Here is a 14,338-nt window from a genome sequence, read left to right on the forward strand (position 1 = left end):
AGATCAGACTTTTAAACTTGAAGAAAAATTTGAGCATTGGTAGTCGTACACTCAAAATTGGGTCAGCTGTTCAACGGCAGTTATAAAATAAAATAAAATAATTTGTGGAATTATGAATATTACTTTATTTCACTCTTGTTCCTTAAAGCTTTTTTCTTGTTTGACATGAATCTTGTAGTGTTTACAGTATTTAGTGAAATGTTTATAAAAATGGTTTGCATTATTAATATCAGCAGTTCTTTTAATTATTTAAAATTTTGTATTTTTGGAAAATCACTCAAGGTAAAAAATGCAAAACTGGCCAGAGGGGTGTAACATAATTTCTCAATTTTCCCCTATACACATTGTACTGTATAAAGGTGTGATATTTTGACATTTTTACATACAGTAAGCTTTACATACTGTAAACTTTGCATACTAGAAACTTTTTAAGTAACATATCAATTCCATTTTAATTATACATAAAAACAAAAATTTTATTCATAAAATAAAATAAATAGTTCCTTGTATCATAAATATGTAAATATTTATTTCATTTTTAATTTTCTCTTCTACGTTATGAATTAAGGAAACATAGTAAATAAATAAAAAGACAGTAATAATATGCATAATTTTTTATTCAGCTAATTTTTTAAGGACATCACAACAATAAATAATATATATATTTGGTTGAACACAAAATCTTATCACAAGACCACTTTTAAACTCCAATAACCAATATATCGAATCTACAGATCACTACAACATTATTAGCAGCGTTTTTCCTCTGAGAAATTGAAGACACACAGATTCAATGTGGCATTGTTGTCTGTAACTGGTTCAAGCATTCTAAAAGAGAAATATTTATTAGATATATTATAGCACAAATAAGATTTCTAAAAAATATGTAACTCTTTTCTTGCATTAAATTTCTTAAATATGGCTAAGAATCAAATTTTTTAAATTATGAAAATGAAATTAAAATTTTAAAATATAAATTTGATTTAAGACACTAACAACTGAATATTTTTATGCAGTTGAAATTATGTTTCAAATGACTATAAAATTCCTATAATTAGTCGTTCTTTTTCAGAATATCCTCTGGGATTTTTACCTGTTGGTAACATACCCAGGTTATATTTAACAATGTTTTTTAAAAATATAGTAATGAATATAAATATGTCAGAAGTTTTCTTAACAGTGATAGTAATATTTCTAAACAATTTTATATTACAGTATATAAAATGACTTTATTTATTATTTGATTATTTTAATAAACACTTTTTTTATCTAATATGAAACATTGTATACAAAATAATATATTTCAAAAACAAACATCTTTAAAGCCTTCAGTTTTTGTTGTTTTTTAATAAAATTCCTGATAAAAATGGTTTAAGTAAAGCGAACTAATCTACAACCAACCTTTAAAATTCTAAGTTAAGTTTTTAATAATGTGCTCCATGTCCTAGAGCAACTCCGTGTCCGAGACCAACACCATGTCCAAGACCAACACCATATCCAAGACCAGCTCCATGTCCGAGACCAACTCCATGTCCGAGACCAACGCCATGTCCGAGACCTACTCCATGTCCGAGACCAGCACCATATCCAAGACCAGCACCATATCCAAGACCAGCACCATATCCAAGGCCTGCACCATATCCAAGACCTGCTCCATGTCCAAGACCAGCACCATATCCAAGACCAGCTCCATGTCCAAGACCAGCACCATATCCAAGACCTGCTCCATATCCAAGACCAGCACCATATCCAAGACCATGAGCAGGAGCTACGGCAGCAACATGTCCAACTACGGCAGGTGCAGCGTGAGCAATATCAGCAGGAGCTGCGTATGGACTGGCAATGACGGCAGCGGCTGGAGCACTGTGAGCGGTACCAGGTTCGTTGGTCTTGACAACAGCTCTGAATCCATGTCCATCAGCAACGTATTCAACCTTTCTTGCTCGTCCATCGATGTCAGCGAGAGTGTATGATCCCTTCTTGTTTCCATGAGCATCTCCTACTTCAGATCTGGAGTTGGTGGCTCCTTTGCCGTCCTTGATATCATATGCAAATCCATAGTTTCCATGTCCCTAAAGGTACACAAAATTATATTTAGTTACTTAAAGCCAAAATCTCATATAGTTAAAAAAGTAAAGGCCGTATAAAGTTTTGAAATTACATTACATAAAGTTACATTTTGATCCGCCTCTCTGGTTTCTGAGCACGTTGTGGTCTAATGTAACTATAAAACATTAACTTCTTCGATAACACTGTGAAAAAATCCAGATCAAATACCGGTATAAAGTACCGGTACTTTGGGTGAATCATCCGTAAATCCACCTTACCGTAAAATCCATTTTGACCGCGAAATATTGTACAGTAATTTTTATAGTAATACTTTTCAATTGGAATGATTTAGTGATTTTACAGTAATTGTGAAAAAATTGCGTAGGGTATTTTTCGCTTCGTACATGTTCCGGTAAAAATGGATTTTATCGAATAAAAGTACCGTCACACTGAGTGCCGGTACTTTTTTCAGCAATTTGATTCCGAAATTTTTTACAGTGTATACTTATTGATTTAAAAACTGTTTTACAGTATTCTTTTATTTGATTAAAAGATAATTTGCAATCTTTTATTGAAAGATAATTTGAAAGCAGATTCTTTTTGTCTTATTAACCAGAAGCTAACTTTTTTTTTCAAATTCTCTAAAGTATGACCTAATCTATTTATCCCTAAACTGTTTTAGTTAAATGTTATGATCTAATATACTTACATCTTGAGATTGAGTACGTGCACTAACACCTGTGTTGACTAAGTGTCCATGTCCCAGAATAACATTAGCGTGGACTACGGCGAGAGCAGCGAAGAGGATAGCTACCTATAGCAAAGGAAAAAAAACCAATTAACAAAATTCAAGTTCGAAAAGTCATTTCAAATATACAATAATAATTTTTGTTCCGTCAAAATTTATTAATTTCTCTTTATAGGAGACTCTTTTAAGTACGAAAACTTTTTACACGATCGCAAAATTTTTTACAATACGCACATGTTTATTATTTATAGTACAGTATAACTGTATAATATGAGCCTTCTTCCTTTAAAAAAAATTAAATTGCGAGAAAAACAGCCTCTTGTAATTTTGTAGTAATTATAGTTTCGTCTCATTGATTGAAATATGACGTTTTTATAATGTCATACGTCATACAAATACGTCAAATATACGTCATGCAAATTCCATGTTGGTACTTAAGATACGGCTTAAAGATAATGTTATAATATAATGCTGAGAAAATTTAATTTACAAGAATTTAGACTTCTTGGAAAAAAAAAGATGTTATTTAGCAAGATTTGCTACTAGACAACATAAATATTAAAAAAAGAGAAAATGCAAAAATTTATTTACAATTCAATGTTTTTGCTCTCCGCAAAATTTAAAATACCAATATCATAAATTAAAATAGCAAATTTTGTAATTTCATCTCTATATTTTCTGACTTGTTCATATTAAATCAGTTTATATTTTTATTTCAGTTACTTCTGCTTTAAAAAAACATATTTCTTTTTTCTGAAAAATATTTATGAGTGTTTTAAGTTTTCTAGTAAAAAATCAATACTATTTCTTCGAAATAAATTCTTACGCATTTCAAGAGTACTTTTAAGTACATTCAATAAATTTAAGTATTTTTTGTATTTTAAGTATTTTTTGTATTTAAGTACTTTATAAAAATATTAAATATATTCGAATATTATGTAGACGAGTATTAAGTAATTGATTTGAAAAAAATACTCTTATGAGAGATCTTTTACTTCCATTTTAACTTAAAAAATGAACTTGAAAAGTTGAAGTTGAAAAAATTTTCTTTAAAAAGTAATTCTTGTTGCTGTCATAATACTTACTTACAATTAATTTTTATACAATTTAGATAATAAATCAAAAGTATATTATCGAGGGACTTTTTAAACTAAAAAATAATAAGGTGGTTTAAGATATGCTTAATTCAGTATCACAAAATATTTGAATTTATGAACTACAAAAACTAATAATTAATCGACATGCATTTATTTGCTATAAAGTTATTTATATTTACGATTTAATTACTCTAAAACTAGGTACGCTATTTATTTAATGAGCAAAAATGTATAATTATTGCATTTTAAATTTTAAACATCCGTTGTTGTTATGAGGTTTCACAAAAAATTTATCGAACTAAATGACTGATTACTTGTAAAATAATTATTAAAATAAACAAATAAATAATTTGATAAACTATTCTTTTAAACACAGAAAATTAAATATTTGAATTTTCTTAAAATAAACAAACTGAGTTATACATTTTATCAATAACTATAACACAATATAATTATACACAAATAATAGTGCTCGTCAAGTAAATAAAACTTTGCAACGTTAATACCGGTTTAGAACATTGAGCATTGATATCAAGATTTCGTAGCCTTGTTGTTTATACACTTTGAACTTTACTAGATTATGTTTAAATAAATTGATTAATTACAGAAAAACAGAATAATAATTAATAATTTACAGAAAAAGTTATGAAAAGTTAAAAGACAAAAAACACACTTCAGAAAAATATAAACCGGTTGAAGGAAAAATATTTATTCGTAAATATTTTATTACATTACTAGTTTATTCTTAGAAATGAAACTGAAGAGGGTCATTTCACGTATTTCAATAAAAAATGTGAAATCTCAATTAAGGTCAGATTTAAACAACTATCAAACAATTTTTATATTTATTCAAGATGAATTAAAATTATTTTTATGACTTTTCTAAAACTCATGGCGAACTCATTTCTAAAACTCAACTATATATATATTAATTTGTCATACGAATCACTTTATTATACTTGCGGAAAAGTTAAACCTGGAAAAATTAACTGCTTCACGAAATTTATTCCTATTCTAAATATTTTTCAGTATTAAGTAATAAGTATTGATTTCATATTTAAAAATTATATTAGTTTTTGTACTCAAATGTTTAGTTTTAATGCCAACATTATTGAAATTCTGAAGTACGGTATGAAATATTTGAAAGTTTCTTTAATGGCATCGCGCTTATGACTTTTCTTTAAGTTGTAAAATAACTAATATTAAAACAGTATGCGATAGTACTTTTAATTAAAACAATTTTAGAATATTCCTATTTTATGAAATAAATTCTCACAAATGAAATTTAATTCATTTATTTGTCAGTAGATTCCTAAAAAGATAATCGAAACAGATATTTCTAAATTAAATTTCATGATGGCGTTCCTTTTTTAAAATTTACTATGCAAATTACTTTTTTACAGCTGAGAATCGGTTGAACCATGTTTTAAGTTTTAAATTATATAAACCTAACGCATTTCATTCTATATTTTAATTGTTTTATTAAACATCTTGATTGCGATTTTTTTTATTTGTGAATTAATTTATTTTTAATTATTTAGTTTTAGTCATACACTGCTAAAAAACGTGGAAAATCTTTAACGAGTATTTGCTGCAAAGTTTCTTATTGAACCAAAATTTGATTAAATGAAAGATTATTTTATTTTGGTTACACCAAAAATTGGTAAGTATGATCGAGAAAGTCCTCCATGGTGCTACTGACTGCACCAAAATTTCTAAAAAGACACGAACTTTGACGGGGACCGTTAACTGAACAATATTAGTTTACTGTGCTATATTGTCTTTACGCAGAGGTCTATATGAATCGAAAAGGGTTAATGTACATTGTTACAAGTATCAACTTGTTTATATAGGTTATTTTATGTTGCCTGTTTAAGTTAAGTCGTTGGTATGTCATGAATTAACTTTTTCCCCCAGTATTTTGGTAATAATTAATTTATGGTGAACCTTGTCTTGTATTTAGAGGCATTAAAAATATCTAATAATAGTAAAACCTTCCTCTGCTTTTAGATGCCTTCAAAACACCTATTTTTGGTGCAACCTCCGCCTGAAATTTGGAGCAAGTGAAAACACAAAAATAAAGCAAAATTGAGCTACATTTTACGTAGTCAGTAAATGTAAACCAATTTTCGGTGCAACGTAGCTCAAAATGTTTAACTGTGAAGTATTTTTAATTAGAATGTTATAAAAATATTCTTATTATATGAAATGTATTCTCATAAATATTCTTACTCAAGAAACGAATTCTTAAAAAATTATGCAAAGTATTAAGTAAGAAGTTAAATTTCTAAGTTAAATTAAATGTTAAGCGTTTATTTTTTTTCAACAATTTAGATTATTTTACGATAAAAAAAAAGTTAAATCGTAAAAAATCAAATATATATTTACCTTAGTCAGCATGGTTGAAGTTTTAACAGTCACAAAAAGCTACTGAGATAGCCAATCTACATTTTCCAGAGTATTTATACAAATTGAGCAAGGACATATCTCCGAACGGTATGTACCATACCGGTTTCCACAAACCACATAAAAATTTAAAGGAAAGATAGAAATAATGAGAAACCCACCACGCCCAGTCAAGTGGGAAAAAATCAAGGAGCTTATTGTTTATTGATTCGAATAATAAGAAAGAATTTTTCTCAAGAGCGAAAGAATATATTTTTTTCCTCAAAAAGTTTGAAATATGTAAATTATTAATCAAGTAAGAAATAGGCTATGGCTCTGATCGGTATCTGGAATGACGCTTAGAATCTACGCGACATAACCTTCGCCTACATTTTGTGATATGTGTGATATAATTCCATCTATTACTGTCATTAAGTGATAAATAATCGTACTCAGACAATGACATTGTCTATACACTCATGTAGTTTTAATTGAGATAAGTTTGTATTTTAAAACTACCGTATAATCATTTTTTTTTTTTCGTTGTTTTATTAAATCAACTTTTGTTAACTATATTTTATGTGACCTAAACATAATATTTTGTGTCTGGGTTTAAATTTATCAGGCAAGAAAAATGTAATTTTTTACTTATTTATTCACTTATTTATTTATTTTTTGCAAAATTCATTTGATGGAGATTGAAATAAAAAAATTCACTTTCCTGTACTATATTTGTTTTAAAAATGTTATGTTAAAAGGCATAAGTTCAACGTATTACCTTAATATTCACACTTAGTACCGTACCTTAAAACATAACTAAGAGAACAATTTCTTTGTACAAAGTGCTAAATTGAATCACGCTTGCACTTAAAGAGTAAAACTGAAAAATAAAAAATGAGAAAAATGAAAAAAAATCTAAGAAAAAAACTGTTCTATACCCCTACTTTTTAAAAAAGAAAAAATCAGTTAACGTATAACCTTAATGATCACACTTATGTATCGTACTTTAAACCATAATTCTGAGAAAATTTTCTTTTTATAAGGTGTGAAATTGTATCACTATTACACTTACAGGGTCATTCATTAACAATGTCACAGTTTTTTTTTTCTCAAGATTTTTGACCTCTCTCTTCCTCTTTCACAATTGTCACAAATTGTTACAATTCATCCTACACCCTTATCAATTGTCACGCTATATTACATAAAGATTACATAAAGCTATATTACATAAAACAGTTTAGGCACAAAATATATCTCATAGACCGTATCGAATTTTTTTTTAAACTATGTGCTTTAATGACATTTATCAGCATTACATAATAATAATTGCATGCGTACTTATTTCGAAAATAATTATTTGGAAGAAAAAAAATGAAAATAATCTAAAAATATTTAATTCATATTATATAATTTCGTAATTAATATAATTTCATGAGTAATTTAATTTCACAAATAATATAATTGCTATAATGTTTGAGTTTAAATAATTTTAACTAAAGAGCGTGTTGTCACACTTATCGTGGCCCCTCCCTCTCCCTTGTCACAAACTGTCACAATTTCATCAATTTACCGTTTTCTTTTTTCTTTTAGAAGGAACCTGTTGATCAAAGAGCATAAGTAATAGGACAGGGGTGGCGAACCTTTATACATCAACGTGCCATTTTTCTAAAAAAAATTTTTAATGAGGTCGTAGACGTGCCGTCAAATAATTTTGACTTCGTGATTTTAGGGAAAATAATAATACTAAACACTATCAGCTCAAAACTCTTTATTTACATTGAAATAAAATACATTTTGCAATGTCTCAGTTATACGCATAATTCAACTTAAAGTAACATCAGTGTGACTTCTGTTGTTGCAGATTAGATGACAAATAACTTATATTAAATTGTAAGATGTTAGTTTAAGCAGGACTCTTAAATTATTTTTGCTAGTTATTTATTGTTGGCTTGTTTTTTATGGTTATTAATTGTTTTTTTAGCATTAATTGTTAATTTTTTTTATTAATAATTGCTTATTATTTTGTTTGTTTTTCGTGAATTTTAATTTAATTGTTACATATGCTTCAATTGTGATAGGTGACGTGCCCAAAATATTGTGTCGAGTGCCATAAATGGCACGCGTGCCATTGGTTCGCCATCCCTGTAATAGGATATCAAGGGTTTATACTACACTGTTAAAATTTTCCTCCTAAAATTACGGTAAAATAACTGGCAGCTGTCTGTCCATCCGATTAACCATAAAGTTTACGGAAAAGAAATTTTTTTTCCTTTATGGTATTATAACCATTTACAAAAATATCGTTATAAAACCATGAATACAAAACTATACGGTTTTTTAACCATTTACAACTAGCATTTTTTAAAAACGTAATAATTTTTTAACTAGACATAGAAGCTCGGCTTTTCGTAAGTTAATGGTCATTGGAGAGTGCCGGACACTGGGAATTCTTCAAGTGTTGAACGGAATGGAGAAAATATTGTAGTGTCAACACTAGGACTCGAACTCCAGTTCATGAGATTGACAGATGAGCCCGCTCGGCTATGACATGTACGCAGTAGCGACGAATTAAGTAGCTTCATTAGGTGGTTCTAGTTGGTGCGATAAAATTCCGATTGTTAAACCGTATTAGGTGAAAGCAGTTAATATGGTAAAATAGCCATGCAATCAATTGTTATTTAACCATTTCTTCCGAGAAATTTCTAACAGTGTACCCCAATTATCATTGCATCTTTATTTTATCACAAAACAAACATAATAATCAAACATCTTAATATCTACTTGTTGCTTCTTATTTCTTGAACCCGTGATATTTCAGGAAAGCATTCAAAAGTAATGCACCAAAAAGTTTTAAATATATCCATCTCGATAAGTAGTATATCAATCCGGAATTTTATTATTCCTTATTTTACACTGCTGTACCCGATTATTTCTTGTGTAACTTTTTTTCTAATGGCAGACACTTAACTTGCGTTCTTCGACTCGGAAGATGTCAGAAGTGTTGTTTATTTAACGTTACCGAGTGGGCACCTGCAATTCTTATTTAACGTGGAGAGCAATATTATACCACACCACGCTACTACAGATACTCGTTCATAGGATGGGACAAATTCCCACATCATACAACAGAGAACAACACACAGTGAGAAACATCCATGCCCTAAGCGGGATTCAAACCCGCAATCATTGGTTTCGTTGTCAGGTATGCTAACCGCTTAGCCACCTTTTTTTAAATGGAGATAGTTTATTCCACTGAGGTGAACCGTGTTCGAATCCCAGTGATGACTAGTTGATAGGAATTCCCCACCTGTGCGCTGACGTAAAACGTCCTCAGTAGACGGATCATGCTGTCAGGCTAACCGCTTGGATGTTTTCGTGGTTTTTCTCTCCATGTAACGCAAATGCGAGTTAGCTCCATCCAAAAGTCTTCCACGATGGCAAATCTCTCCCCATACTTTATCCAGGAGTTTCTTTGTCGTCTTCTGGATTGGGTTCGAAATTATAAGGCTACGGAGTTGGACATCAATAGTCGTAAATCCAAAATTGGGTCGGCTGATCAGCCACGGTTATAAAGTATAAAATAAAACACGATGCAAACATTATCTAAATATATGTATTTTGTACTTTTCGCTCAACTGCTTATGCTCTTTGTGAATACACATGGTTTGCGTTCTGTGATAAAATATTTTTTTAATATTGTGTACATAATAGAGTCAGAGTTACATGGGCATATGAAGTACATATAGTGCACAATGCGCCAAAAAAAAAGAAAAAAAAACCGGACACCCTGAATAATTTTTGATTTAATGATTGTATTTTCACATTCTAGGTTCCAGGGGGTGACCTCAAATATGCTAATTAATAAGTGCAGAGGTTATTTTAAGTTGTGAAATTAGACGCAAGAACGTACTTCCTCTGAATAAATATAAATACCTTTTTTTTCACTGTTTCGGATTTCTGACCCCTAAAATATAGGGGATAACCTCAATCTGGAAAATATGGTCCCCATCGTTTGGTTTGGAGAGCGATCAGAAATTTATACCCCTTAATCTGAATTCTTCGTTTTGAGTATTTCACCATATTTCAAGAAATGTCTAAACAAAATTAAATATTTTTGCATGGAACTATAAAACTTGTTTGTCCTTGCAAAAAATAAATTTTAGTAAACATTTAATAATAGTAAAAAGCAATAATGAATTGCAAGGCGTACAATTTTTTACATCATTTTAAAGTATATAATTTTAGATGGCAAAATTCCTAACCAAACTATTAGGACCATATTTCTCAAATTGTGCCTACCTGTATTTTGGAGGCCAGAAATCCGAATATGTCAAAAAATGTATGTTTATTCAGAGAAAGTACGCTTATGAGTATAATTTCGCAACTTGAAATATCGTCTGCACTTATTAATTAGCATACTTGAGGTCACCCCCTCGAATCAATAAGATTGTGTCCTAAAATGAGAAAATCTGATCTCTAGATCAAAAGTTATTCAGGGTTGTCAGTTACTTTTGCACACTGTATACATCGGGACACTGTTTTAAGTGAAAATTCTAATTCCACTACGCAGTGGTATCTATGACCTCTCCTTTCCGGAATTCTTTTTAATTCCTCTACTCTCTTTTGTTATTATGTCAGACATACATTCTTTTTTAACTTGTTTGTAATATCCGAAGTCTTCACTTTCAGTTTAGCGAAGTATAGCCGAATCAGGCTCTCTTGTATTTATGTAATTTTTTTTCAATTATCAGAAATTCATTTTAATTTTTTAAATTAAATAAAATCGGTGATTGTAAACATTGTTTGGATCTCAAAGCACTGTTAATCTGATTTATTTTTTATTTATTTTTACCCATTGGCAAAATGGGTCTTGTTTTGCGTTTGATGGCGTGATCAACTTATTTGGTTGTCACCACATTTTTCAACTGTGTTCAAGTGTATGAGTAAACAGTGCGCATGCGTCGTCATTGCATGCGTTGCTACGGCGACCGCAGCTGTCTTTCTTTTTATTTTCACTAGCAGGTATTTTTAATGTATTTACATAATAATAATTTAAAATATTTTTATATTCTTTTTATTATTAACTTATAATTACTGGCTTGATGGTGATTCCAATATAAATATGAATACTGAAGAAGGAAAAGTATTTTGTGACGTCTTGAAACACGTACTAAGGCAAGATTTGAAAACCAATCCGACGACAAACATCAATTGAGGCAGTTTTTGCAACCCATGATTTTAAGGCAATCACAACTTTTTTTCAAATTTATTTTAACATGCATAAATTTTTTTAAAAATTTTATTGCATATTTTTCTTGAACGAAAAAAAAAATCTCTCTTTTTAAAAAGCTGAGCAGTTAAATTTTAAAAAATATGAAGAATAGAAAGCAAAATGTTTGGGAAATGGAATTGAAGTTAAAAAAAGTACATGGTTCTTTCAATTTCAAAAACAATTGAATTTAAATTAGGTAAGCAATTCGGAGACAATAATAAAGCAAAGATATTTTTCGTAATGTTTCTGCGTGTCAATTTTATGTTTGCATTCCCCACATATTTGTTTAGTGTTAAAAAATAATAATAATAAATTATCTAATCAATATCCAAATTCCAACACTTCTCCTTTCTTTTAAAATAAGAAATATTTGTTTTGTTCTTATTTTATTTTAAATATAGTTTAGGTTTCTATTTCATTTAATGAAAACATAATAATGAGAAATATTTTGATATGACCTCACCTAACTGCTTATTCGCAGACTTTCTGTCTTCCGTCTTCTTTGACCTTATTAACATTCCAAACAGAGGAGGCCGTTAAACTTTCTCTTTCTTTCGGTTGAGTGGTATTTTGCGAACGACCTTCGAAGAAAACTGAGTTTTCTGATGACCTTCATCATGAAACAAGTAAACTAATGGATTTGCATTAGTTTTCTTAAAATTGTTTACGAATTAATCATTTCTTTTAATTGTTTCATTTTATTAGAGAGCGCTGTGATGTTTTGATATAACATTGTTGTTTTGATATAAAAATAATTTAAAGTGATGTAATAGTTGACATTAATAGATAATATTATCTTAGCGATAAATTAGAAGTTGAAAGAAAGAAGTTCTAAAAATTCTGTTTGTAGTTATTTCTATTGAATTTTTTGGAGTTTCTAAATTTGATTCCGTGTTAAAAACATTTTTTCGATTCGTTTGGTTTGTTTATTTTTTTTGATTGGATTGAATGTATATTTTTTCAATCAAGATTGGTAGAATTTTAGAATTTTTTTTTTCTTTTGCCTTTAAGGTATAGATACATAAAAATATTAAAACTACCCAATTACGAAGCTTATAGTAACGAAGTTCACTTACAAAGCACATGGTAATTTATTTGTAGTTCAAATAGATACAAATTTTTTTTTTTTTTTTTTTTGAAGAAAAATCTGATTTTTGATTTAACTTTTATAGTCGCCGTGCACCCGAAGAAAAACATTGTTACTAAAAAATAAATAAATTAACTATTCATTAAATACAGTAAACTCGTTACAATTTTAATAGTGTCTAATCACGGCTTTACACAAAAAAAAATTTTTAGAGACATCCAAAAGTAGAAAATCTGAAGTACGATTTTTTTTAAACTCAAGGTAAGAAACTCAAACAGTTTTAATAAACTGAATCTGATAAGAAAAAATAAAAAAGAAACGAGAATAATTAAGGAATACTATCAGTACATCCCTGGGATCGCTTAACAATTGTAACTTGTAGAAAATAAACTCTGAAGATTTTCACTTTGGATAAATATTTTATCTATAAGCGCACATTTTCTCGATACGTGTACATTTTTTTTAAAGATTTTTTGAACACATCCCCACAAAGATGTCACCTGCAAATGATACATACTTAGAGGGGGAGAGAAGGCTTAAGTAACTCAATATATTGGATTCAATATATTTTCAAATATTGGGAAACTGACTGATACTAGAAATATCAATAATTAAATTATTACAATTTTTCAAAATACAGAATTCTATATTTTAAATTTTTCATAATTTAAGACTTTGAAAAAGCACAATAATATTTTTCTTTGGGATTATTTTCTAGAGCAAGTATATATTTTCTGAAATAATTAGACTTTTAAAAAAATGCGAATTAAGCATTTTAAAATTTGTGTTAAAATAACTTGCGACTTACTTAATATTATATTTTGAGCTCGGGGTGATTGCTTTATAACTCAATTCCTGTAACATGCAATTTACGTAAATGAGTTGAGTTACTTAAATTGGCTGTTTAGTTTAAGGTTATAACAGTAAGTTTTTTTAGGTATCTTTTTTTTACCTTTGCACCATATATTAACTCAAACAAAAAAAGAAACTTTTTTTTTCGATTCTTGATGACTACTAAACTTGACCATTTTTTCTTTTCTTAATATTGCCTTAAAGAAGTTGAAGCTGAAGAAAGAAAGATGTACAGAAAAGATATTTAAAATTAAATATTTTACAGTCACTAATGCTTTTCCATCCAAAGAAATTTATTGAACTTTAATCCGATTGAATAATGCTCGAAATGACAAAAAATACAAAACTGTTGTTGGAAAGTTTAGTTTCCCTCCTTAAACGTTGTTTGTAAACTAAATAGAACGTTGCGATTTATATCAAACTTTTTATTAGATAATTCGTAATTATTTTTAACAAACTATTTTGTTGATATATATCTCTTTTATAAGGTAGCAACACCATAATGAGTAATCAAAGTTTTAATTAATAAGGATTGTTGTTCACACCATGAAAATAATCGCTTTTTGACTTAAAATATTTTCCAGTATTTTTTGATAAATTAAAATAGAAAGAAACAAACCAAAATATTATTAAAATAAACTTTTATTTACATCTATGAACGGCACATTACAAATAAATAAGAACCAACGAAACCTTTAAAGCATACAGCATCTTAATTCAATATAATATTTAAAGAAACTCCACCACTCCTACCAATTTTTGGTTCAATTTTGTCGTAGCAAGGCAGCACATTTGGTACACTAACATATAAAAGAAGGCTTTCAGAAATTATGTAGAGAATTTGGTAA

General features: G+C 28.8%; 1 protein-coding gene across 1 annotated transcript; it reads right to left on the minus strand.

Moving 5' to 3' along the window:
• Positions 1-599: 599 nt before the first annotated feature.
• Positions 600-6,418, minus strand: LOC122271837 (uncharacterized). Its single transcript, XM_043054397.3, has 4 exons — positions 6,283-6,418; positions 2,759-2,863; positions 1,402-2,072; positions 600-828 (listed from the first exon to the last, which is right to left on the minus strand). The coding sequence occupies exons 1-3, from the start codon at positions 6,292-6,294 to the stop codon at positions 1,425-1,427; spliced, it is 765 nt and encodes a 254-aa protein (XP_042910331.3). The 5' UTR covers positions 6,295-6,418; the 3' UTR covers positions 600-828; positions 1,402-1,424.
• Between the last annotated feature and the right edge of the window lie 7,920 nt (positions 6,419-14,338).

Source organism: Parasteatoda tepidariorum, chromosome 4 (assembly GCF_982258835.1).
Source record: "Parasteatoda tepidariorum strain Cologne lab strain chromosome 4, Ptep-v5.0, whole genome shotgun sequence".
Classification (NCBI taxonomy): domain Eukaryota; kingdom Metazoa; phylum Arthropoda; class Arachnida; order Araneae; family Theridiidae; genus Parasteatoda; species Parasteatoda tepidariorum.